Source organism: Triticum urartu, chromosome 6A (assembly GCF_056163025.1).
Source record: "Triticum urartu cultivar PI428250 chromosome 6A, HENAU_Tu73, whole genome shotgun sequence".
Classification (NCBI taxonomy): Eukaryota; Viridiplantae; Streptophyta; class Magnoliopsida; order Poales; family Poaceae; genus Triticum; species Triticum urartu.
In genome coordinates this window covers 50,009,590-50,037,412 of record NC_141878.1, presented here as the reverse complement: position 1 = coordinate 50,037,412, position 27,823 = coordinate 50,009,590, and the positions used below count along the sequence as shown (strand labels likewise).

Below are 27,823 nucleotides of genomic sequence, written 5' to 3'. Positions count from 1 at the left end.
GACGTAATTCTTCTGTGCAGCAATGAGGATAATGCTCAAGTTACGGACCCAACCCGTGTAATTGCTACCATCATCTTTCAACTTAGCTTTCTCTAGGAACGCATTAAAATTCAACGGAACAACAGCACGGGCCATATATCTACAACAACATAGACATGCAAAATACTATCATGTACTAAGTTCATGATAAATTAAAGTTCAATTAATCATATTACTTAAGAACTCCCACTTAGATAAACATCCCTCTAATCATCTAAGTGATCACGTGATCCATATCAACTAAACCATGTCCGATCATCACGTGAAATGGAGTAGTTTTCAATGGTGAACAATACTATGTTGATCATATCTACTATATGATTCACGCTCGACCTTTCAGTCTCAGTGTTCCGAAGCCATATCTGCATATGCTAGACTCGTCAAGTTTAACCCAAGTATTCTGCTTGTGCAAAACTGGCTTGCACCCGTTGTATGTGAACGTAGAGCTTATCACACCCGATCATCACGTGGTGTCTCGGCACAACGAACTGTAGCAACGGTGCATACTCAGGAAGAACACTTATACCTTGAAATTTAGTGAGAGATCATCTTATAGTGCTACCGCCGTACTAAGCAAAATAAGATGTATAAAGGATAAACATCACATGCAATCAATATAAGTGATATGATAAGGCCATCATCATCTTGTGCCTTTGACCTCCATCTCCAAATCACCGTCATGATCACCATCGTCACCGGCTTGACACCTTGATCTCCATCGTAGCATCGTTGTCACCTCACCAATTATTGCTTCTACGACTGTCGCTACCGCTTAGTGATAAAGTAAAGCAATTACATGGCGATTGAATTTCATACAATAAAGCGACAACCATATGGCTCCTGCCAGTTGCCGATAACTATGTTACAAAACATGATCTTCTCATACAACAATTTATATAATCACGTCTTGACCATATCACATCACAACATGCCCTGCAAAAACAAGTTAGACGTCCTCTACTTTGTTGTTGCAAGTTTTACGTGGCTGCTACAGGCTTAGCAAGAACCGTTCTTACCCACGCATCAAAAACCACAACGTGGTAGTGATTGCTTTTTGATCTTCAGAAAGAACCCTGTTCATTGAATCTGATTCAACTAAAGTTGGAGAAACAGACACCCACTAGCCACCTGTTTCGGTAGAACTAGTCTTGCGTAAGTGTACGCATAATGTCGGTCTGAGCCGCTTCATCCAACAATACTGTTGAATCAAGAATCAACTAGTGACTACAAGCAATATGTATAATACCCACGCCCACAACTCCTTTGTGTTCTACTGGTGCATATAACATCTACGCATAGACCTGGCCCTGATGCCACTGTTGGGGAACGCAATATTTCAAAAAAATTCCTACGATCACGCAAGATCTATCTAGGAGATGCATATAAACGAGAAGGGAAGAGTATGTCTACGTACCCTCGTAGACCGAAACCGGAAGCATTATGAAACGCGTTTGATGTAGTCGAACGTCTTCGCGATCCAACCGATCAAGTACCGAACGCACGGCACCTCCGCGATCTACACACGTTCAGCTCGGTGACGTCCCTCGTACTCTTGATCCAGTTGAGGCCGAGGGAGAGTTTCCTCAGCATGACGGCGTGATGACGGTGATGATGAAGTTACCGACGCAGGGCTTCACCTAACCACTACAACGATATGACCGAGGTGGAATTCTGTGGAGGGGGGCACCGCACACGGCTAAACAATCAACTTGTGTGTCTATGGGGTGCCCCCTTCCCCCGTACATAAAATGGGGGAGGAGGAGAGGGTCGTCCCTCATGGGGCGCGCCTAAGGGGGGGAGTCCTACTCCCAGTAGGAGTAGGTTTCCCCCCTTCCTAGTTGGAGTAGGAGAAGAAGGAAGAGGGAGAGGGAGAGAAGGAAAGGGGGCGGCCCCCCACCCCAATTAGGATTGGGCTTGGGGGGCGCACCCCCACCTTGGCCGCCTCCTCCTCTCTCCCACTAAGGCCCAATAAGGCCCATTGACTCCCCGAGGGGTTCCGGTAGCCTTCCGGTACTCCGAAAAATGCCCGAACTCATCCGGAACCATTCTGGTGTCCAAACATAGCCTTCCAATATATCGATCTTTATATCTCGACCATTTCGAGACTCCTCGTCATGTCCGTCATCACATCCGGGACTCCGAACTACCTTCGGTACATCAAAACACATAAAATCATAATACCGATCGTCATCGAACGTTAAGCGTGCGGACCCTACGTGTTCGAGAACTATGTAGACATGACCGAGACTCACTTCCAGTCAATAACCAATAGTGGAACCTGGATGCTCATATTGGTTCCTACGTATTCTACAAATATCTTTATCGGTCAAACTGCATAACAACATACATTGGTCCCTTTGTCATCGGTATGTTACTTGCCCGAGATTCGATCGTCGGTATCTCAATACCTAGTTCAATCTCATTACTGGCAAGTTTCTTTACTTGTTCCATAATGCATCATCCCGCAACTAACTTATTAGTCACATTGCTTGCAAGGCTTATAGTGATGTGCATTATCGAGAGGGCCTAGAGATATCTCTCTGATACACGGAGTGACAAATCATAATCTCAATCTATGCCAACTCAACAAACACTATCGGAGACACCTGTAGAGCATCTTTATAGTCACCCAGTTACGTTGTAACATTTGATAGCATACTAAGTGTTCCTACGATATTCAGGAGTTGCATAATCTCATAGTCATAGGAACATGTATAAGTTATGGAGAAAGCAATAGCAATAAACTAAACGATCATAGTGCTAAGCTAACGGATGGGTCAAGTCAATCACATCATTCTCTAGTGATGTAATCCCGTTCATCAAATGAAAACTCTTGTCCATGGCTAGGAAACTTAATCATCTTTGATTAACGAGCTAGTCAAGTAGAGGCATACTAGTGACACTCATTTTGTCTATGTATTCACACATGTACTAAGTTTACGGGTTAATACAATTCTAGCATGAATAATAAACATTTATCATGATATAAGGAAATATAAATAACAAATTTATTATTGCCCCTAGGGCATATTTCCTTCAGATGAACGATCCCGTGAACCGCCCACGAACCATCCCTCAAATGGAAGACCTAAAGCATGGCCTCTCTACTTGGTTGCATGCATACAGTCTTCATGATCTGGCAGCACTTCTCCGTCCAGAGCTAATCATCATTGTAGAATTAGAGGGGGGAGATTAGAACCACACTGGGTTTCTAATTATGAGGATTAGAGGATCTAGGTCAAGCTCTAATTGATCAACTAGGACCAACTAGAACTAGAGAACTAGAGGAGGCTCCAAAACTTGTGTGTCCAAAAGGTGAAAAAAGCCTCTAGTATATATAGTTTGAAAGGGGAGGAAGGGCGCCACACAATGGGAAGGAATCCCCTCACCTTGTGCCATCCCTAGGGGAGAAGGGGCGCCACACAAGGTTGGGTCGATAGGTTTTTTGACTGAGTGAGTGACGGTGTCCTGGACTAGGGGGTACTCACCACGTCGTCTCCCGATCTATTAGATTGGGCCGAGGACCCCCGTGGCCGTATACTCATGGGCCAGTTCGGACGGCTGCCGCATACAAGGAAGATTCCACAAGACTTGGCGATCAAGACAAGGACTTCTCCCCACCGGCGTATTCGGCTAGGACTCTTGTTATCCTAGGCCTCCGGTGCATTATATAAACCGAGGCCAGGCTAGTCGATAGAACATACAACATACACATCAACAATCATACCATGGGCTAGCTTCTAGGGTTTAGCCTCCTTGATCTCGTGGTAGATCTACTCTTGTACTACCCATATCATCAATATTAATCAAGCAGGACGTAGGGTTTTACCTCCATCAAGAGGGCCCGAACCTGGATAAAACATCGTGTTCCTTGCCTCCTGTTACCATCCGGCCTAGACGCACAGTTCGGGACCCTCTACCTGAGATCCACCGGTTTTGACACCGACATTGGTGCTTTCATTGAGAGTTCCGTTGTGTGATCGACAAAAGGATCGATGGCTCGCCTGCAGATCAACTGCGACTTCGGCATCTTCGTCACCAGCTCGACTGGTCACCTTGGTTCGACCAAGAATTGCACCCCGTGTTCGGATCACCATGTCCGGATGAGGGCCTTCATCAAACATCAACTCCGATCTCTATCAAGATCACGGAGGAATCATCTATGGAGCTCGGGGGCTCAACGTCAACATTGCCCTCAAGCGACCATGCTGTTTTTCTGGACAGCGAACTCGTATCTACCACCACCACCTCCTCGAGTATCGCTTTGACGATCGCTTCGGTGGAATTGTGCGGAATTGAGTCTACAACAACCCTGGAAAATTTCATCGAGTTCCGATGGAGGAATCTCTGGAATTCCACGATATACCGGAGCCCTGTCAAATTTGGACGAGAATTTGGATGAGTTTAGGGCGTGGTGTCCAGCTTCTAGCTCGGACGTCCTTTGGAAGATCCAACCGTTGATCGGCTGCGGAATTCCTATATCTACCACCTCTCAAAATTTCGGCTCGATCCGACCGTCCAAACTCCGGGAACCTTCCAATTAGTGCATCACTTTTCGGATATGTTTTCTGCGCGAAAACGAATCTGACCCGAGTTCATCTTTTTTATGAACAGGATTTCGGACATCCCTTTTGAAGGAAGTTTTGTATGGGGTATTGTGTTTTGTTCCCGAACACATCCCACTAACTGTAAGATCTTTTGAACATGATCTTCAACATCATGCTGGTGTCAAACCAGTCCGGCAATATTACTCCACGGCTGCCGACCTGCGCTAGACACGGCGTCACTTTGTTGAGCCGAGCTCAACTTCTTCGGATCATCATCTCGGCAAGCCGAACAAGAGCTCGGCATCGCGAAGGATAAATCATCACCAACATCGCCGCCCCACGGATTACACGGAGTGGGCATACCGGCATCGCCGCACGGTCGCTTCATCAAGCCGGCATCGACCACGTCACGACCTGCATCGACAGGGCCGCACTATTGCTTCTTCAAGCTGGTGTCCATCACGCCGACCTACTTCGACTCATCGGCTGACATCGAGACTTCGACATCTCGACTGGACCGGGGGCTTCGCCATCTCTTCATCAACCTACTCCAGACACTTCGGCGTCACTAGCCGACCAGCTCCGTCACGTTAGCTGGGCCGAGGGCTTTGCCTCGGCGAGTCAACCTTTACCAGCATTGCCATGTCGTCGTTTTATCGCCCATCAGGCAATGGGTGTGCGGAGCGGGTCCCAATTTTAGGAATCACCTTCCTTCGGATTGCTACAACAAATAAACCAGGTGCTATTAAATCCCAATATTTTTTGCTTGTTTGGGTTCATTTTTCTCAAGGAATTATTACTCTGGTTTGTCCATCATATGTACACAGGTCTATCAAATGGTGGCCGCATTAACGACAGTCGCATGGTGGTTCGGTCAGTTTCCGTACATAGTCCGGCGAACACCGCATCCGGAGCTCGGACCGACCCGTGAATTCAGGCTTTGCCACGCCTTTACCGCGTCACGCCGACGCCCTGCATCGACATTGACTTCGGCGCCAGGCCATATTTCTTTTATTACTCACTTTGCATAAATTATTTATTATGCAACAATTTTTTTTAATTATCATTATTACTATTATCTCCGGTTTGCACTATTTTTTGTGCACAGGAAGATGATCCGGGGACTTCGGCGTCACTCTGCCGGTCTGCATTGATCGTGCTATGTCACCACTTCGGCGTGTCAAGCTCTCCGCTCCGCCACCTCGGGACCAGCTTGAGGGATGGAACCTTGCCCCGCATCAAGCTCGGACCACGTCATCAATACCGAACACATTAACCAGCTAAGTCGCTTTCATGCTCAAAGCTTTAATTTCTAACTTGCGTTCGGTTCGACCAAGCATTATACTTCTTTGGAAAAAAGTTGCTTGTAAAAAATTTCCTTGTCCAAACTTTGTTTGTGACACACAAATTCAAGGACCCAATTCACTTGGGGGCTTCATTTATGAAGCTTTTCCTCTTGCATATGATTATACTTGTACAGCTTCGTTCCTTGTTCGTGTATTATGCCACAATATACACCATATTGACTTAAGCGATTTGCAAGCTGGGTTGCCTCGCTCTTGTGTTTACCCCTACGTTCCCAATTGTTCGGCTAGGGAGTAAAGGGAGCACCTCTGCGATTGTCACAATCGGGTCAACCGAGCCGGACCTCAGACTGGGTGAAGCCGAAAGCTAGCGCTCTTATAGTTTTCAATGATGGTCGGCACACAATGGAACTCATGAGTATAAAAAATCTATTGCACAAGTCTCATAATAACAATGAGCACCGAAGAAAGGTATCGGTGGGGGTACTATTTTCTTCGAAGATGCTTCTTACACTTCACGGTAATATAACATAAGTTCCCTGAGCGCGCTTTGTCTATTACAGCCTTATGGCCTGATTGCCTGGTTATTGGAAACACCGTCGATATTCTCGACCGATGGAGTACATAACACTTTTCGGTCCTTGACCGAAGAGGGAGAAGCTGACGGTCGGTTAAGACGCGTTTAAAGTTCGGTTGAACATAGATATGATATAAGTACTTCGGTACATGCAATCATTCTTCTACCCAAGTCACTTGGGGGCTCTTAAGTTTTTTTGGGCCGTTTTATAATAAGTGTTCTTCTTCTTAGTCGTTGCAAAGTTCTATTATTATTATTTATCACTCCTTTTTTTCGACGCGAGTGTGCGGTCACTAGCCGGGGAGCCTAATTTCTTTCTCAAAGCCACTAGAGTTTAGTTTGCTAAACTGGCCTAATGAGAAGTACTCCGCCCTCGGATAGGAGGTTAAAGCCGTAGGCTGACCCGCTCGAAGTCTTGAGATAGGATGTGTCATGTTAAAGGACGACAGAAGCACTTATTTTTTCTAAGACCAATTTTTGGATTGGCACCGAACACTTGATCTTGTTCGGACGTCATGTTTTTACTGACGTTTCTTGGTTTTCCAAGCTTTTTGGCACTTTTAAACTATTTGTGCTTTTCCATCATTAGTCTCACAGTGCAACGCCGGACACCTTTAGGGATTCGACAAAAACATTCTCAGATATTGCTATATATGCATCGGTTTCGAATTGTGTCTTCGGTCAATAGTTGGGTTGACCGGCTCCTGCACTTGCTTCCTACGTTCCGTTTTGTTCGGCTAGGCGTGCAAAGGGAGAACCACTGCGATTGTGCTTCCAGCTCACATGGTTAAGCACCTTAGTGGAGAAAGCCGAAAACTGACTGTCACAATAAGCGTAAACTGGTCAGCGATCCGATGACTATGACGGGCCATTCATAACATTGGCCGAAGTGTTTACGGCTTGACCTCGACTGTCGCCGAACACTACCGGGGGCTATTAACTGGCCTCCCAAACTAAATCCTCGATATTTTGCTCTTACATTCGAGCTGAGGTTTCATGATCATGCTTAGCATGACAACCCAAAGAAAGGAACCGATAGCGGGACTATTTTCTTTGGAATACATTTTTTCTGTTAAACAGTAATATAACATATCTCTCTGCGTACCTTTGTTTATAAAACCGTGTGGCCAGATTGCCTTGTTTGTCGTAAATCTTTGCCCTCATAAAGGCTTTATAAAGTAGGACAAACACTCCTCGGCTACTGGCCAAGGAGGTGGAAGCCGATGGTCGGTCAACAAAGTTTTGTACAATGCGGATCCGAGCATTAATGACGTAAAGTACTTGGATACATAGAGTCATTACACATAATTTGTGATTTTACTATGGATATTGATCCTTAATTCGGCCACCTGTGCCCGCATTAAGGCTCGGGGGCTACTGGGCTTCGGGCTTATTATTTACAAATATTAAAGGGGCACATCGATCCCCTGATCTGGTGTTGCCACCCGACCAGTGTCTCGGGGGCTACTGCATTGCTTGTCCAATGCAGAAAATTTTATGTGCAATATAGTTTCCGAGGAGATTTTGATCCTCAGGTTGGTCGGCCGCACCCAACCTGAGTCTTGAGGACTGAGCACGCCGCTTTTGTGTCCCGAAGTATTCTGCCGAGCTAGGACTTGATCCTCAGGCCGATTTTGCAAATCAACCTGAGTCTCAGCGGCTACTGGGATCAGCGGTCTTATGTCATCCTTCATGTGCATCTTGGGTTTTAGACCGATACACACCTTGAGGGCTACTGGCTATATATCTCGGCAGAGAATAAATTGCACCAATAAAAAATATTGACAAAAAATCGGCCCATAGTCGGGGTGGTGCACCACCTCGGAAGCAGTCCGGCATAAAGCTCGGGCGCTAGTGGCTGGCTCCATAGAGGGCATTTCCGGCATTAAGCTCAGCTAAACTCCTTCAACTTTTTTGAACCAAGGTGATATGACACCTCAGATATAGTCCGGCATTGGAGCCTGGACACAGTCCGGCGTTGGAGCTCGGATACATTCCGGCGCTAGAGCTGGGAAGCGGTCCGGCGTTGGTGCTCGGCTGCAAAAGATACCTCGAATGCAGTCCGGCGTTGGAGCTCGGACGCAAGAGGACCCTGCCTCCCGGGAACAGCTTCAAACCCGAGGTGTGGCATAAAAATAAACAAGGCATTGATAAAGGCCGGAAACTTAAAGGGGCTCCTCGGATACCCGACATGTAAACTCGTCGAATGCATTTCGGCGATCCTCAAGATCGAAGATAAAGAAGATTTGTTGAACCAGTTTTCAAGACCGGCAACCGAAGATGAAGAATAGTTCGGAAGAATCGAGGAGCGTCCCTAACTTGAAGACCGGTTCAGGGGGCTACTGACGGTGTCCTGGACTAGGGGGTACTCACTACGTCGTCTCCCGATCTATTAGATTGGGCCGAGGACCCCCGTGGCCGTATACTCATGGGCCAGTTCGGACGGCTGCCGCATACAAGGAAGATTCCACAAGACTTGGCGATCAAGACAAGGACTTCTCCCCACCGGCGTATTCGGCTAGGACTCTTGTTATCCTAGGCCTCCGGTGCATTATATAAACCGAGGCCAGGCTAGTCGATAGAACATACAACATACACATCAACAATCATACCATAGGCTAGCTTCTAGGGTTTAGCCTCCTTGATCTCGTGGTAGATCTACTCTCGTACTACCCATATCATCAATATTAATAAAGCAGGACGTAGGGTTTTACCTCCATCAAGAGGGTCCGAACCTGGGTAAAACATCGTGTTCCTTACCTCATGTTACCATCTGGCCTAGACGCACAGTTCGGGACCCCCTACCCGAGATCCGCCGGTTTTGACACCAACAGGGAGGTAAAAGGAGATGGCCCAGTGCTAGTGTGGGCCTAACAGGCCACGCCATAACTAAGTTCAGCCCAAAAAAGCATAGATACACAAATAGCATGGCAGCAATTTCCAACACCACCACTAATGACATAAACCTGGTGTACTAAATATGCCAATGCCACCACTATTTGAAAAAAGTAATGGTGGCACGATACGTCTACAATGTATCTATAATTTATGAAGTATTCATGCCATGTTTACAACAATTTTATATGGTTTTAGTATAACTTGATTATAACTAACCCGGACTGACGTTGTCTTCAGCAGAACTATCGTGGTGTCGTTTTTATGCATAAATAGAAGTTCTCGGAATGGGCTAAAAATTTATGGTGATTTTTTATGGACCAAAAGAGACCCCCAAAGCACCGGAGCTGGACCAGGAGGTGACTAAGGAGGTCACAAGCCTGGGGGGGCGCCCCCACCCCCCTAGGGCATGCCTCCCGAGCTTGTGGGCCCCTCATGCACCCCTTGACATGAGACTGACGCCAAAAATTCCTATAAATACCCAAACCTCCAGAAAGAACCCTAGATGAGAAGTTCCGCCGCCGCAAGCCTCTGTTTCACACGTGTTTATCTATCCACTGCTTCTTTTGGATTGTCCTCACTTGATGATCGTTAAATGGCCTTCGGGCTCCGCTTGATGTTATGGTTCTTCGACATTGTGCATCGAGGAGGACGTCGCAAATTTGTAGCAATTGTTTGGTGAGTCAAAATTTGGCATCATTTCTACATTCTGTCCTACACCTTAGTTGTAGGATTTGTCGGATTTTACCGCGTCTACGCAGCTTTTTTGTCTATTTTCGTCAAGATTTCACCTGTGGATGTAATTTGAGGTATAAGGAGGACATACCAAGATTATGGTGTAAAAATCATGTTAAATGTCATGAATAAGGCGACCATAAAATGCAAAATAAATTAGTCATCACAAGGGATCCAGAGTGAAGGATGGGCGTTCAATACAACCACATGTGCTTGTTACGTCGACCATACTAGCCGCTGCCGCAATCCCTTGGTTCAGTATTTCTAACATGTGCGATTGGATCGAGGATCAGATGCACATAATCACCAAAAACCTCTCTAGAACAAAGAACCCTGGCCTATGGACGGGATCTGGAGGGAAAATCGACAAGGAGGAAATCGTCAACACCTTGTACAAGGAGATGCCGACATCGACCATTGATAACCCACAAGTATAGGGGATCGCAACAGTTTTGGAGGATAGAGTATTCAATCAAAATTTATTGATTCGACACAAGGGGAGCCAAAGAATATCTGCAAGTATTAGCAATTGAGTTGTCAATTCAACTACACATGGAGAACTAAATATCTACAGCAGAGTGATTAGTAGCACAGTAGTATGATAGTTTGATAGCAGTGGCAAAGTAGCAATAGTAACGATAACAGTAACAGCAACAGTAGTAACTTAGCAAAGACCAATATGCGAGAATCGTAGGCATTGAATTAGTGATAGATAATTATGTTGGATGACATTCATCGTGTAACAGTCACAACCTAGAGCGACACAGAACTAGCTCCAATTCATCAATGTAATGTAGGCATGTATGTTGTATATAGTCATACGCGCTTATAATAAAAACTTGCATGACATCTTTTGTCCTACCCTCCCGTGGAAGCGGGGTCCATAAGGAAACTAAGGGATATTAAGGCCTCCTTTTAATAGAGAACCAAAACAAACCATTAGCACATAGTAAATACATGAACTCCTCAAACTACGGTAATCACCGGAAAGAATCCCAATTTCTGTCCCTTTGGGGTATGCGGATCATAACACGTAATAGGTGCGTATAACTTGCAAGATAGGATCAAGAACTCAAATATATTCATGAAAACATAAAGGGTTCAGATCTGAAATCATGGCACGCGGGCCCTAGTGACAAGCATTAAGCATAGCAAAGTCATTGCAACATCAATCTCAGAACATAGTAGATACTAGGGATCAATCCCTACAAATTGACTCAACTACATGATAAATCTCATCCAATCCCATCACCGTCCAGCGAGCCTATGGAGAAATTACTCACTCCCGGTGGTGTGCATCATGGAATTGGCGATGAAGAAGGGTTGGTGATGATGATGGCGGCGAATCCCCCTCTCCAGAGCCCCAAACGGACTCAGATCTGCCCTCACGATGAAGAACAGGAGGTGGCAGAGGCTCCATATCGTAAAATGCGACGAAACTTCTTCTCTTATTTTTTTTCTCGGGAAATCTGAATGTATAGCGTTGGAATTAGGGTCAGCGGAGCCACGTGGCACCCGCAAGCTACATGGGCGCGCCAAAGGGGTGGCCGCGCCCATGTGGCTTGTGGGCCACTGGTGGGTCCCCTCCTATGGATCTTTGCTCCAGTATTTTTTATTTGCTTCATAAAAAATCTTCAAAAAGTTTCGTCCAATTCTGAGAACTTTTATTTCTGCACAAAAACAACACCATGGTAGTTCTTCTGAAAACAACGTTAGTCTGGGTTAGTTTCATTCAAATCATGCAAATTAGAGTCCAAAGCAAGAGTAAAAGTGTTTGGAAAAGTAGATACGACGGAGATGTATCAACCATCTTCCTCATCATCTTCACGGCCGCCCCATCTCCATCCCATTGTAATACCGAACCACAGAGGATTCCATGTGTGTTACGACAAGCTAAACGAAGAACCCTTAGTGCCGCGTGTCCATGGGAAAACCCTTAATCACCGTAGTGAGAAGCGGAATGGAGAAACTACGGTGGTGGCGTGCGTGGCACGAAGACTACACAAGTAGCTTGTATGTTGTACCCGGTTTCGCCCAATTACAAACATGAAGAGTGGCTTAATTATCCAACCTAGAACTATGCAATCCATATGTTACGTTAAACACATATACTAGCGGGGAATCTGGACTCCTTGAGAACGCCTTAATCATATTGTCGGTTTCATTGCTTTTATTTACTCTGTGTTGTTCTTTTACTTCTTTTTGCGTAGTTACTTTTGATCAAACTTCACTCAAAACATTAAGAAATTTCCGCCTCCATTTTCCTTTTCATCTACAACTAACTTGCAGGCACAATTCCGTTAATCTGCAATTAAACCCCGTGTGATCGATACTTTTACTTCGGAAAGGCTACAACTAAACCTTGTTCACCTACAAACCATCATTGTCTCACTTATAAGATACAATGTTATTCTCCAACATATAAAATATGATCTTCAAAGAGGATTATAACAAGATGTATCCCCCCCCCGGGCCCCCATCCTCCCCAACCTAAGCCCTAAAAACACAAACCCTACTTATGCAAGTTGCTACCAAAATTGAGTATAGATTTCTAGCCCGACTCCAAGGTGGAACACATTGTACCCTTGCTAGGGGTAGTTGCATCGTCATAAATGTAGGGCATGTGCAAGCAAGGCCTTCTTGATTCGATAAAGATCTCCCATTTCGTTTAAAACACATAATGCTTGTTTTGAGGCGAACGGCAAAAATTCAATGTATCCTAGGTACACCTAGCTACTGTCATAAATGCAGCGGTTCTGCTACATTGGTCGTAACTTAAGACATCCTTGGTTCAATGATGATTTCACGTTGTCGAAAGAATATAACATATTTTATATGTCTACTTCCTTCCAATTGTTCACACCTAACTGTTGTTAAAAAACGTTTAGGCTACCTTGACACTATGGGTTCTTCAGCAAGGTGGGTCAAAGAGAATATTGCAAATTGGAACAGTGTCGCTTCTAAGAATCGACAACATCATCCAAATTTATATCTAGATGTATCTTCGAATGGGATTCTATCAAGATGTGTGACCCACAAAAACTCAAAGGCTCGTTTCCATTGATAAGCCCATTTTAATTAATTTTGTGATTATTTATTTATATAATTTGGAACAAAGAGAGTAATTAATTGCATGCTAGCATTTCGATTGTCTTTGGGGGCTAGGTATGACTTTTTGGTTGTGTGTAGAGTCCGATTCGATTTGGGTAAAGTTCTACCTTATGAGGGACTCGGTTTAGAAAGACCCTTCAAGGTAATTTAAGTTTGTAATCCAAGGCGAATCGTAAGGAGTCAGTTTATCCTTTCTGGACCCGAACCCTTTTTGTGTGTAGAAATTGAACTATTTCATATGATTTTACTATCCTATGAAAAAAATCGAATCTGCAAACTTTTTGTTAGGGACTCGGCCTAGAAGGACGAGCTTGTCATTCAAGGTGAACCTTAAGAAACCACTGTATCATTGGTAGTGCTAGTTGTATCGCCATGTTGTGCTATGTGGTAGGTAAGTCCTACTTGATTTTGATAAAGGTCTCACACTTCATCGAAAAGATATAATGTGAATTAGTAAATAAGAGGAACATTATTTTCATCCTTTGTGTAAATGCATGCTTCTTCTTTTTTATTCCCCTTTCATGGTTGTTACACAGATTTCGGTCTATGCTTGCAGCTATGGGTTGTTCAGCAACGTGGGACAAAGAGAGCTTTGCAAATTACAACAATTTCACTTCTAAGAAAATTTGTTGTCCTCCAATATTATATCCACGTCTATCTTTCAAAGAGCATTGTATCATTATGCACGTCCCAAAAAATAATTTAGTTACATGTTTCCGTTGCAAAAGGTGATTCTGATTATTATTTTTTGTTATTTATTTTAGCATTATATAACAAAGAGAGTAGGTAATTAGCTATTTTTGCTAGGTGCAATGTTTTTATCACTGTGTCTGTAATGCGTAAATTTCATACGAAATGGTTCAACTTTTCTAAAAAGTTCGAAGGGTTTGGAATAGTTCAAACTAAAACCACGACACTTATTTTAGAACAGATGGAGTGCATGTCTGCAAGGAGCGGGAGGATCCGAAAAAGGTGTTTTAAGCTTGTAATCCAAGTCTAACCGAAAGAAACCACCATATCCTTGAAAGAGATATCACCATGAATGTAGGGACGGTGCAATGCTACTCGATTCAGTGAAGATTCTTCTCTTCTCCAATGTATAAACACAATAAGGATCTCACATTAATGGCAATTATTAAAATAATTGCAGGACCTCTGCATCTCCATGCCATCGTTTTCTCTTGCTACCACATTGTTGCGTCATGTGTCCCTTGATTGTTCAACGGCATTTCGCTGCGCCCGACGGCGTGAGTTGTTTAACGACCTAGACCAAAGGGAGCAGCAAAAGTTGTCAACAGCTAATCTCGTATAAGATACAATCATAACCTTACAAAAGTAGTACATCTTACATGTAGCTTCCACCAGGACGATGAGATTAAGATATGTCCGTATGATAATTTTGACAACTTGTTTCCACCGCGTAAATTTAACGAGTTTTTGCAGGAATTTCATAGGATACAAATATGTTTCGGATAATCCAGCAGGTTCTTGGGCGTTCCAAATGGGGTAGTATCTTAATTCTGAAGGAATGGTGCACTACCGTGGTGGTTGCACAACCGCTCCTGTCCTTGCTTTTTCCTGATAAGAAATTTTCTAATAATTTTCTCAAGTTTGTATTATTATTACACTACTGTATCTATTTATTTATGGCCGCCATCTGCCCACACCACCATACCAACTGTATTCAGTGTCACTTCCTTTCTAGGGTGACATGTAGGCACTAGCCACTCTTGCCAGAAAGGGAAAAGTGGGATATGTTGGTTGAAAGGCAAGACACCAAGATTCAGAAGTGCACAGGCATCTCATATAATTGGACCATATCCTTTCAGTTGTGCATGTATATACTCCCTCCGTCCCGTAATATAAGAGCGTTTTTTACACTATACAAGTGTCAAAAACACTCTTATATTATGGGACAGAGGGAGTACATGTTATTATTTCAGAAACCTTTTGCACATCTCTGATTCAGTTCCAGGTCATGGTTATAGATTATTATCATTTGCAGCAACATTTCATTAAGAAAACACTCCAATTCCTGCAGAAATGAGGGGAAATTCCAGCACGTCGACGCGGCCCTCTGATTATATAGGATACCAAGCATCCCCTCCCTGCACTTAGAAGCAAAGCAATATGATACATATATGTATGTGGTCTAGAAACTGCACTGATTACTTGCCTGAACAGAAATGGTTCATCAGCTAACTTCCCATCCAGCTGTGAGTGGGAGCAGTTAGGAACAACCATCATATATATCCCTGTGAGTGCAGTGTGTGTACCATACATAAAACTAGTTGGGACAGCTAATAAAATCCAGGATCCAACTGGATAGATTAGATTGGACATTGGAGCGCTTGTTTCCTTCCCTCTCCTGTCCTGCCACATCAGCAGGGGAGGCCACCACCACTCATGTATGCCCAATCAGTTTGTGGAAACAAGCATAACATACGGTTCATCCAAGCTTAACTGAGATCTCAATTGACCTAAGTTGTGCCACAGATTGAACTGGGATTTCATGGAACATTAGCGAATACGGTACAGTTTGAAGCCGGGATAAATTTCTCACCCCTGTCAAAATTTATTTCACGGCTCTTGTTGACCTTTTTCTGGTCCAACAAAAGGCGCATAGAACAGTTGGCAATACCTTGCCTGGTAGACTAAACCAAACGTTAAGCACTCTCCGAAGTTCTGACTACAGGGTTGTCCGGTTACTTGAATTTGTGGATTCTTTTTGCTGAATCCAGTGTGTTTGACAGAAGCATCGCAATTGTCATTGGCCCGACACCGCCGGGAACTGGTGTGATGGCTCCAGCAACCTTGGAGGCCTCCTCAAAGCAGACATCTCCAACTAGCCGGTAACCTCGAGGACTTGCTGGATCCTGATGCATTCCAAATCAGCAGTGAGTATACCACGCAGGAAAAGTAATACACATGCTGCAAGGGGCACGCCGGCAGCAAAAGAGAAAATATACACTGGAAGACATCAGCCAAGTAGAACCTTCCAGGTACTAGTAGAGTTCTAAATTAACTGATCACTGTGCTGCCCAAACTTAAAATAATAAGTCTACAAATTCACCACAATGTTCCAAGCATGGGGCTTCATAGAGTTTGATCCCGGGGAGGAACCCAAAGACAAACACATACTCCCCAAAAAAAAACCATGCAGAACTCCCCATATTCTGGGATTGTCAAAATTTTGCATTCTGAACCAAAACATTATACAAACATTACCAAGCTTTTCCATTGAGAAACAGGCGTATGTTAAAAGTAAACAGATCACCTTAGCACTAAAAAGAAAAGAACGGGAAAAGATGGAAAGGTTCTAGCTAAAAGAGAGTAGGTGCCTTACATCAACCGGATTGATGCCAACATCAATAATAGCAGCTCCAGGCTTTATCCAACTCCCTCTGACCAGGTTAGCAACTCCAACAGCCGCGATTATAATGTCTGCTTGTCTTGTTATTTCCTCGGGGTTCTTGGTTTTTGAATGTACAATACTCACAGTTGCATTTGCTTTCTAATAATCATTTGCAAACATATTAAATACTGAAATAAAGTTGATCAAACTATGTTAAATGAAAAACTAGTTCATACTTGTAAGAGTAAAGCAGCAGGTGTCCCCACAATATTGCTCCTTCCAATTACAACAGCTCTCTTCCCTTTTATTTCAACTCCAGATCTGTGTAGCAGCTCCATGCATCCTTTAGGGGTGCATGGAACAAAAAATGGATCCCGACCTTGCATCGCAAGCCGTCCAATGTTCACTGGATGAAAGCCATCAACGTCCTTCTCAATACTAACAGCATTCAATATGTTCTCGTCGTTCATATGCTGCAAATTAATTAGAACACATAGGTGAAAAAAGAAGCTCAAGAATCAGTATAGATAGTCATTTTTAATAGAACGCTGACAAGAAACACAAAACCACAATTGGCATATGACCATTAGCCAAAATAAAATAAAATGTGTTCATCTGTATTATCCATGAGTTCTAAGGAATGTAACCAGATGGCTTCTGTAACAATTATACAGCATCTATGCAGTTACTTGAATCAATAAATGGGAATGTTTGGTGTAGGGTTGAGGGAATCTGCCATTATCAATGCCTGATACATATTTCAGTGGCACGCTACATAATATCTAGGTCAGTAATCACTAGACAACAAAAAACTAAATAAGATCAAATATGACAGTCCCTTCAGGCAATGGGTTCAACAATTATATGACAGTCTCTATTGAGAACTCACGCGAGGTAAGGGCAGCTGAACCAAGATGCCATGCACCGACGGATCATCGTTGAAGGTTGCTATGTGCTTGATGACCTCGTACTCGGAAGCGTCCTCTGGCAGATTGACCTCATACGACTTGATACCGACCGCATCACAGGCCTTCTTCTTGTTCCGCACGTAGGTCTGGGAATCCTTCCTCGAGCCGACTAGGATGACCGCCAGCCCAGGCACCACCCCGATCGCGTCCTTCATCCGGGCGATCTCAACGCCGACCTCCTCTCTTATTTGCTTCGCCACCAACTTCCCGTCGATGATCTTTGCAGACGCATCGGCCAAAACTGTTGCTGCACAAGCAAACCCATTCATCGACACAATTATAACACCGGAACAACATGATGCAGCACAGGATTACAGCTATGCGGATGTAACAACTAACAAGCCTCTCCAGGTAATTCATCCGTTGCTACACTATAACACTAGGATTAACTCGACAAAAAAAAAGGGGACTATCTAAGGTTGTGCTTTTGCTCAGGGAGCTCACTGCAGGGGACAGCAGTACACAATAGAATACTTAAAACTACTATACTAGTGAGGCGAGGAGAAGACGAAATGGGTGCGCACACCTGGGTCGGCGGAAGAGGCGGCGGCGGCGAGCGCGGCCATGCGGCGCGCGCGGGGGAGGAGCGGGAGCGGGGTGGCGGCGGCGAGGAGAGGCCTCCTCGGCAACGGGGCCGGGCCGGGGGAGGGGCGGAAGCGGGGCGTCGGCGGGTGGAGGGCGCGGCGGAGGGGGAGGAGGCGGGAGGTCGCGCAGGAGGAGCAGTCGGAGAGTATGGAGGACGCCATCGCCGCTGGGACTCTAGGACCCCGGAGCTGCGGCGGAGGCGGCGGCGGGAGTGGGGGCGAGGTTTTCGCGGATGCGGCGGTGGCGGCGCAAAAGGAGCGGTCGGGCGAGAAAGTCGTGGGCACGGGTCTTTGGAGCAGCGACCTAAACCCCAACTTGGCCCAGGTTTTGCAAGTGAAACTTTTGGGGTAATTAATTGTAGTTATTTTTGCGAATGGTAATTAATTGTAGATTATTTTTTGGCGAATGTATTTTAATAAGAACTAAAAGTGTATGTTTAAAATGCTAAAATTTATATATTATTCTTGGGTATGAAATAAAATTTGGACTGATGGAAATTCACAAACCGCACGAAAGAGTAGGGCAGCGTGTGATAGTACTTGTCTACTTTTTGAAAGAATGCAAAAAGCATTAATTCCCGGAATCTTGTTCCTTTGTAGAATCTAAATGACCTTTTAGGGTTCCTTCCAAATGTGAGTCCTATCGGGGTTTTTTCATATGAATTTAGTTTTTTTTCTAAAAGAATACATACGCAAACACTCGTATAAATGCACACCCTGCTCCTATCGGTCTAGGACTTGAACCTGGTGGGCAGGTTCCACCAACAAGAAACCTAACCGGCCGAGACGCGCTCGGTTCGCGATTGAATCTAGCTCTGGTTTATATGAATCCTCCCAACCATGCTCCCCACGTTGCCAAAAACAGTTCATCGCAAAAAGGAAAAATGCTGCCTAAAACAAACGGCGTTTTTCGTGCAATAACAGTAATTCTCTTGTTATGGCTAAAGCTACAATAATAGGATCTTGATTGGCCAAGCGAAAGTAGTATCAATAAATTAGTTATAAAAAAATATAATTTTATTTTCAAATGCTTACAGTAACGTATTCATACATGAAGCAAAAATAAAAGTTGCATCTTGAAGATTACATTCATGTCTAAATGTTATTATGGTACTCCCTTCATTTTAAAATAAGTGTGTGGCCTTAGTTCAAATGAACTAATAAATTTGTAACGGAGGGAGTATTTCAGTTCGGAAGATGAACAGTTTTTAGGTATATCGAGAACTCAAGAGGCTTTTTATTTTATTTTTCAAAGATGAAAGAATTATTTTTCTTTTGGTAGACAATAAAATAGAATCATTGGTTTGAGTAGGGTGTTTTGGTGCTCAGGCTCATCTACACCCTTTTAGAAAACAAATCATAAAAATTTCAAAAATATCAAAAAAATCCAAAACAAAATTTGTGTGGTAGACAATTTGATGCGTGAGGCCCGCTCCAAATTTCAAGTCACTTGGACATCTGAGCAGCTCTCAGCAAAAATGATAAATCAGGCCAAAACAGTACATGAACAATAAACATTTTTACATACCCCTAATTTATCTTTTTTGCTGAGAGCTTGTCACATGTCCAAATGATTTGAAAATTTGAGCGAACCTCACGCATCAAATTTTCTATCGCACAATTTTTTTTTGATTTTTTGAATTATTTTAGTATTTGTTTTGATTTTCTTCGTCAACGGGGGTGCAGATGAGCTAGGTGCAGAGATGGATTTTCCCATTGGTTTTAGGAATAAAAACACATGGCGTAGAAAACATCTCTGTAGTACATCATCAAATATTGGCAGTTGAAGCATCAAAGTGTACTATGATACAGAAAAAACACTTTATTAAGCGCCAAACTATTCGTACATCTTACTAGACGTGTCCTATGTGTTCCCAGCAACGGAAGAAATAGGCAACACAACCTACAAAAAGTACAGCAAGATGGAGCACATATCCTCAAAATTCATTACACGCGTAAATAAAGAAAAGAGTAAAAAACCATCGCTCACTCACATTATATTTGTTTTGGATTCCCTACAAAATTTACGAAGCTGCGGGAACCGCAGATTCAACCGGGGACTCTTGCTGCTTCTGCAGTGACTCCCAGTCCACCTCTTTCAGGATCTTGAACCTTTCGTCGAGACTCACGAAACCAGACTGAGGGGCCACCGCACCAGAGGTGCTTGCTTTGTGCACGAGGATTACGGTACTGTCCATGGCAGGTCCGTGAAGCTTCCCGGTCAACAGCACCCGGAGTGGCATAAATAGCGACTTTCCCTGCTCACAGGTTAATACAGCAATACAATGCGTATTAGTTGTTTCTTTCAGTTGTATATGGCCAGGAAAAGCATTAGTATTCACGGAGCTGAATGAGGAACTTGATATCAGCCAGGATTGTCAAGGTTTGTATTGAACTAATTATTTGTTAGCTGTGTTTTCAACATCTCTAGTTATCATGGTTCAGTGAGAGATAGATTACTTCCAGAAGTTATAGCTGGAAAACACGGTAATAAATCTTGCATGTATGTCTTGAGGCAGTTCAAAATTAAAATTAATTAGATGCTCTAACGGTTTGGCCAAACAGTTGAAACAGCCCAGGAACAACCCTTGATTCCGTTGGCAACAAAATCAAAACACAATCGCCCTCATCAATACTGACCTTCCTTTTGTGAGTCTTGCCAAAAGATTTCACCCACTTCTTCCAACCATCATGCCCTTCAGCTAGTGCTTGACCAAGTTCACCACTATCATAAGCAGAAATGAGACCAGATGCAACCTCAGAAAGTTTGTCTTCCACCACAGATTTAGCTTCATCACTGGAGATTAAAAACACACAAATATAAAAACAGTAATTGATAGGAACAAGCCTACCACACTCAGTCAAAGCAATTTACAAGATTACACATTTGGCAACAATTTCGGAGGTAGTTCAGGAAAAGGGTAAATAAATAATTAATGAGACATTAAAGTGTTTTGCAGACCTGCTTAAAGTGTCATGAAGGGGATACGACAATAATTTGCAAAGGGCAGCATCCGCATCGGTTATCAAATCAATGCCCTCCTTCAAAAGCTCAGCAGCTTCCTGCGCAAAATAGTGCATATTATTATTAAAGCTTCCCAGGATAGCAACTAGTCCTAAACCTCCTGATGTTGCAACATTTGAAAGAAAAATGATTTGTTGATGATTAAGAAGCGTTTTGTACATCGCTTTCTTTTGGTGGTTGTGAGAAAGAAACAGAAACTCTTAGCACCAAATACTGTGTCAAATAAGTCCACGTATCCCTTTAGCATGTACTAGTTCCAAAGTAAAGAACCCCTAGTGTGTACAGAAAATTGAATTCCAGTCTTACTTTAGCAAAATCACTTTCAGACTCCAGAAGAATGCCTGTGCTCCTCCATCGATCTTCGAAGTCCTTGATGAGTAAATCAGAAGGAAGTGACCGTAGATGCTGTCCATTCATCCATCTATAAACAAACCAGATTATTGTGAAAATAGATCAGAAAAGCATGTATGCAACTTCCCATGTTCAAGTGAGTGAGAAAGGTCCTGGCAATATGAAAATTGTTAGAATTTTGATGTACTTCAATTTTGTTGCGTCAAAGACTGCTCCACTTTTATTGACGCGATTGATAGTGAACTTCTCAACTGCAAGTGATGGAACGCCAAAGTGAGAATTGATGAAACAAGAGGTCCTTATGTTTTTCAAAACCGCCCAGTGAAGTAAGAGTTCACAAACTAACCTAAATCATCAATGGTGAAGAACTCATTTTCAGTACCATCACCCCAGCCCAAGAGTGCTAAATAATTGACCATTGCCTGAGGCAGATAGCCCATCTCTTTATACTGTTCAGAGAAAGAAAAACAAATGAGTGTTTCACTTTCACGCCTTTCATTCAAAAGTAAAATATGTCCAGAGAAGATGTGAAATTATCAGTAATTAAGTCGGAACAAATACAGACAATTAGAGAGAAGCATATCAAGAATACAGTTTGACAGTCACATATTTTGATGCAGGTAAACACCATGTATTTCCAACAATCAGCTAGTTACCTGCCCCACAGAAGTAGCCCCATGACGTTTAGACAGTTTACTTTTATCAGGAGCCAGAATGAGTGAGACATGAGCAAATAAAGGCATTGCAAATCCAAGAGCCTGCAGAGGGTCATAACATTGCATTTGATGAGACAGACATTTTGAAGGTCAGAACTATAATCACACATTCCGAAGGTCAAGACTATATTATAATCACGACACAATAAAAGCAGGTGCAGGAAATTACTTTATAAATGAGAGCTTGCCGTAATGTGTTTGGTAGGTGCTCCTCAGCTCTGAAAAAAAACAAGAAAATGCATGAATTCTGCGCCAGACGATCAGAAGTAAGGACCAAGAGTAATAAATTTCCGTTACCTGATAACATGAGAAATGCGCATGGTAGCATCATCAACAGTGACACAAAAGTTATACACTGGCTGGCCGTTGCTTCTCATGATCACGAAATCACCAAGTGTGTTTAGATTCCAACTGACCTTTATAAAACTATCCGATGGTCAGTATATGTATATCACTGTGCTACTCGCACAATTCAGAAATTTTGGATCACTAACGTAGAAAGCATAAGAGCAGTTCACGTTGTGGACCTACAGTAATGTGAAAACATAGGCTCAAACACTTTATGTCATTACCTCACCACGAATAAGGTCGTTGATTTTCAGTGAACCATCCTTTGGCACTCGGAAGCGGTAAGTATAAGGTGTGCCTTTCTCTAACTCTTGTTGCACTTCTGCATCTGAAGCAGTAGCCCACTTCCCCATGTATACAGGAGGAATCTTCATCCGATTAGCAGTTTCCTTCATTTTCTCGAGTTCCTGAAGCATCAATCACACTTGTTAGATGAGCTACTATTTGATTAGTGAATATTACAGCCAGGCCAGGCCCCATGAGTTTACTCGAAATAACGCCCTCAAATTGTTCACCAGGTTTTAAATGACTCATACGTAGCTGTCATGGTAGGATATGTCACATTTAATTTTTCATGAGAAGCACAAAATCCCAAGTATATTTTACTCAAAGCAACCAAAATAATTCATTTGGAGAACTTTACTCAACTCCCATATTGATAAGAGCCAACAATATGTTACATATATGTGGAACTTGGAACCACAAAACTCATGTTTCACTAAGCAGGCAAACATGCAGGTCAGGAGAGGGGGAGAAAGATACCTCATTAGAGCAAAAGCATCGATAAACAGCACCAGACTCCATTAGCTTCTGGGCATGCTCTTTGTACAGAGCATTGCGCTCCGACTGGCGGTAAGGGCCGAAATCGCCACCAATGTCCGGGCCTAAACACACACAGATGAGCACAGCAATTTGCAGGTAACAGATTCTACTCTAGTGATTAACTACCACAATACAGCTTAATAAGCAACTACACCATTGCACATTTCTTATACAAAAACAGCCATCGCAAAGACAATCCAGAGTAGGAATTCGTTCTTGAACTCTAGTCATCAGATATCTCTCGGTCAGCTCAGAAGAACCCTGACAGGCTGACATGTGGGTGACGGCAAATACCTTCGTCCCAGTCGAGGCCGAGCCAGGACAGGTCGCTGAGGACGGCCTCCTCGGACTTCTTGGTGGAGCGCTCGAGGTCGGTGTCCTCGACGCGGAGGACGAACTTGCCGCCCCTGGAGCGCGCGAAGAGGTAGTTGAAGAGCGCGGTGCGGGCGCCCCCGACGTGGAGGTTGCCGGTGGGCGACGGCGCGAAGCGGACGCGGACCGGGCCGCCGCCGCTGTCCGCGGAGGCGCGCGCGGCGAGCGCGCGGCGGCCGAGGCGCGGGGTCACGGACGGGAGGAGCCCGATGCGGAGCCGCGACGACGACCCCATGAAGTTGCTCGCCGCCATCTCGTCGCCTTTCTTCGCCGGGCGGTGGATTGGATTGCGACGAGGAGAGGAAGATTTGACGAGGATAGATTGGGTTTGGGGGCCCAAGCCCTAGCCACCGTGCTGCTATAGCCCATGAAGCCCTGATCACCACCTGAGGCGAGGCCTGGTTGGTGTCTGCTGACGTGTGGGACCTACTCCCTCCATTCCACAATGTAATGCGTCCACGCTTTTGAAAATTTATTTTTTACCATAAATTTAACCAACATAGGCGACTGCGGCGGAAGCATGACAGATACCTTTGAATTCGTCAAAAGAAGTTTTTAAAAGTATATTTTTTTAATAAAATGATTTATGTATTATTGGTCTAATTTATAATCAAAGTTAAATCTCGAAAAATATGGGCGCACTACATTATGGAATAAGGGAGTGGTAGTTCTTCTAAAAAAAACTTACTATGGTTTAGGCTGGGTTTGGGGGCCCAAGCCCTAGCCACCGTATTTGCTATAGCCCACGAAGACATGAAGCACCGCTCAAAAAAAGAAACGAAGACCTAAAGCGAGGCATGGTTGGTGTCCGGTTGACGTGTGGGCCCTACTTAGGGCATCTCCTTTATCCAAAAACAAAAACTTAGGACATCTCCAACGCACTAGTCACCAAATGAAATATTTTAACGTGTCCGCGAACAGGGATAGGGAAGCTTGCAATCCAACGTCACCAAAATTTTGTTGTTTGTTCGGTTTCATGAATCACTTCCTCCTGTGTATCGGAGCTCGAACACATGTGCACAACCTGATGGCGGATAGAGAGGTAGGGCAATCGATTCGGGTGCCAAGTGCAGCGCTCGCACATTCCTCCACTTCCTGGGCACGCACACGACGGCTGCCTTGACCATGTTCTCCACCACCTCGTGCCATCGTCGTGTGCCCTACCTACACCACACCAGACGTGTCGACCACCACACAGTCTTATAGCTGATGGGGATCTTGAGACGATTGTCGATCGGGACGATGCCGTGTCGTGCAACAACGGAGAGGGAGCGTGGTGGTTGAGCTACATTCCACATGGAGCTAGGTGTGGACGCATCCAGGACGCCAATGAGGTACAAGATGGTGAGCTTCCTCGCGATGCTACGAGGCTCTTTAGGGTTGTCGCACGCGGTGATAGAGCCAACAACAACGAGTGGAACATTCAATGTTAGTCGCGACTCCTCATCATCTCTTGCGCGATACATTATACAACCCGATGCAAGACTTTGACGATATCCTTGTGATCAACTCCTTGATCACTATACCTATTTATCCTCGCTACCGATTTGCACTCTTTTCTCTTTTTCGTATCCCCGTGACTCCTTAGTCACAATCCTGGCCAGGCAATGTTGGACGCCTTAATACCGAATGGACCCGTAGTGTATCCAATCTTGACACCTAGCGTCACTGCCTACTTTTTTGTGTACCCAAGAGTCGTTTTTATAACCACCCAGTTGTGGAGTAACATTTGATAACCTGAAAGTAACCATCTGATATCTGGGTTTACGATATTCTCGTGGTCTAAGAACATAAGTAAACGTTAACAAATTATATGAACATCATTATTACCCTAAAAATGTCCTCTTCTTATTGTCAGCGTCATTATCAACAATACACGAGCTAGTCCAGCGGTCTGACTAGGGATCCGTTTTGGTGTTTATCATTCTACACATGCAATTATGTTTTCATCCAAATCTCTCGTTCAAAAACCAATGCAATTTTAGCATAGAAATATAAACTTAATTATGAATATAAAAATAGAATAATATCAATTTTATTATTGTCTGTAGGGCATATTTACAGTAGGCACACAAACACAATAAAGACTCATCATATTCTCCTTAAGATATCACCACCAAGGCGATTCTCAACAACTAGTGGTAGACCTTAAGGCAGTCTCCAAACCTTCGCCAAAACACTAGGAAACTCACAAATCAATTTTCTCAACGGGGACTTCTACCACATAGGAGTCTCCAATCTCCAAGAGTACCAAGATCCACCAAAGAAACAATGGGAATCATCTTTTCCTTTAGTGGAAACATAGATTGGGCACTTCTCTTTAACTCCACAAAAGATCAACAAGTTTGACTGGAAGCGGAGGGAGTTCTCCAAGAAATTAGAGCTAGAACAATGGAGAGTGAGAATGGAGGCGTCGCCTCCTTCGTGGGGAAGAAGGAGCCTATTAATAGACCCCCTCCCCCTAAATCCAACAATTACAACGCGTTTTTTGCATGGCCCGAAAGTTTCAAGAAACCCTAGAAGTTCCAGGCCAAGTTCTGAACAAGTCTTGGGCTTGCAAGTGGTTTGCAACAGGGTTGCACACCTTGTGGATGCTCCGGAAGTTGTCTGGACCTAACTAAATGTACCGAGCCACGAAATTTTTGGGCCATGTTTTTGGGAATGCTATGTGATTTATAGAAGGTTTGCGAAAGATCACAAACTCTTTGAACTCCTCGGAAAGTGGCCAAACCATGCCCTAGAATAGCCCGGCTCCGGAAGTCCAGGCTAAGTAGAACAATGGAACTTCAGACTAGGGCATTCTCTCTCAGATGATTCCCACAATATCTCTGAGGTGTACGCCATCTTAATAGTGCAGTTTCCCTACTGACTGAAATGAAACATAAAATTCATCGACAAAAGCATATTTTCCCTTTTCAAAATGGGGTGGGGGAACCAACCATCCATGCTTCTCTTTATGATGCGACGACATTATTTACACACTTCAAGCATGAGGTTTGACCACAAATTATGTTGCCCTTAAACCAAAAACAATTAAGGGCATAAATTCCCTTTGAGCTGTCCAGATGGTCCAGCTAGCGTCCGTCTACGTTTTATGGTTCTTGAGTATGTTTTCCATTCTAGCGGACAGTCGGGTCATGTGATAACTTGTCACTTTTACCTATTCTATGTAGGATTTGTCTATGCTTTGACATTAGACTTTTAGTAGGATTAGCATCTGGTGATGATTTTGACTTGAGCAAATCTTTCGCAAACCCTATTGATCTAGTTTTAACAGTGTGGGATTTTTATAACTCTAAGAACGAAAGGAACAATCTATGCTTGTTTCCGTTGTCACACATGTCTTGAGTCATTAGCTGGGGGGAGGGGGTGTCCATGTTCCATACCTGAAGTATCCATGGGAATAACATTTGTAGATCATCTTAGAAATATATCAGTCCTCTATAAGTATATTATCATCGATATCAAAAAATAATTAAGGGCATGATTGAACTTCAGTGCCACCCCTCGCCCTTCTCCCAAGGGCGGGGGGGGGGGGGGGGGTGTCCATGTTCCATACATGAAGTATCCATGGGAATAACATTTGTAGATCATCCTAGAAATATATTAGTACTCTATAAGTACATTGTCATCGATATAAAAAAATAACTAAGGGCATGACTGAACTTCAGTGCCGCCCCTCGCCCTTCTCCCACGGCGACGCTCCCGTTCCTCCCACGTTGCTGGTTTCCCAATGTTAGTTTGCTCCATCATGCCGAGCGCAACATTCTCAACTTCTTGTCAATGCCATACATGAATCATGCCATGGAGCATTCGCCGATGAGCTCAAAGTGAATGACAACGGAGGAGGTCGGGAGTGGAGGCTTGGGAGAATGGAGAACCACCGAAACCTGGCATGGAGAGCGTCAATGGATCAAGGTGGGTGCCCTGGAAAACATGTGGTTGCATAGGAGGTTGCTCTACACGGTGGTGGAGGAGGTTAGGAGAGGCTGCTCTAAACAGTGGTGGAGGAGGTCAAGAAGAGGAGTACGTCGACAGTGGAGCACGTCGAGAGGCGGTCCAGACAAAGAAGGA

At 44.0% G+C, this 27,823-nt stretch overlaps 2 protein-coding genes across 2 annotated transcripts; both read right to left on the bottom strand.

Moving 5' to 3' along the window:
• Window positions 1-15,660: 15,660 nt before the first annotated feature.
• EMB3127 (Amino acid dehydrogenase family protein) lies at window positions 15,661-18,410 on the bottom strand. Its single transcript, XM_048679649.2, has 5 exons — window positions 18,058-18,410; window positions 17,453-17,778; window positions 16,800-17,036; window positions 16,555-16,722; window positions 15,661-16,084 (listed from the first exon to the last, which is right to left on the bottom strand). The coding sequence occupies exons 1-5, from the start codon at window positions 18,275-18,277 to the stop codon at window positions 15,914-15,916; spliced, it is 1,122 nt and encodes a 373-aa protein (XP_048535606.1). The 5' UTR covers window positions 18,278-18,410; the 3' UTR covers window positions 15,661-15,913.
• A 1,509-nt stretch (window positions 18,411-19,919) lies between these two features.
• ERS (glutamate tRNA synthetase) lies at window positions 19,920-24,086 on the bottom strand. The gene is made up of 12 exons (XM_048678793.2): window positions 23,672-24,086; window positions 23,318-23,439; window positions 22,780-22,962; window positions 22,505-22,623; window positions 22,377-22,425; window positions 22,148-22,249; window positions 21,838-21,940; window positions 21,679-21,742; window positions 21,447-21,561; window positions 21,078-21,178; window positions 20,756-20,912; window positions 19,920-20,373 (listed from the first exon to the last, which is right to left on the bottom strand). Exons 1-12 carry the CDS (start codon window positions 24,000-24,002, stop codon window positions 20,140-20,142), a joined length of 1,680 nt encoding a protein of 559 aa, XP_048534750.1. The 5' UTR covers window positions 24,003-24,086; the 3' UTR covers window positions 19,920-20,139.
• Window positions 24,087-27,823: the final 3,737 nt, after the last annotated feature.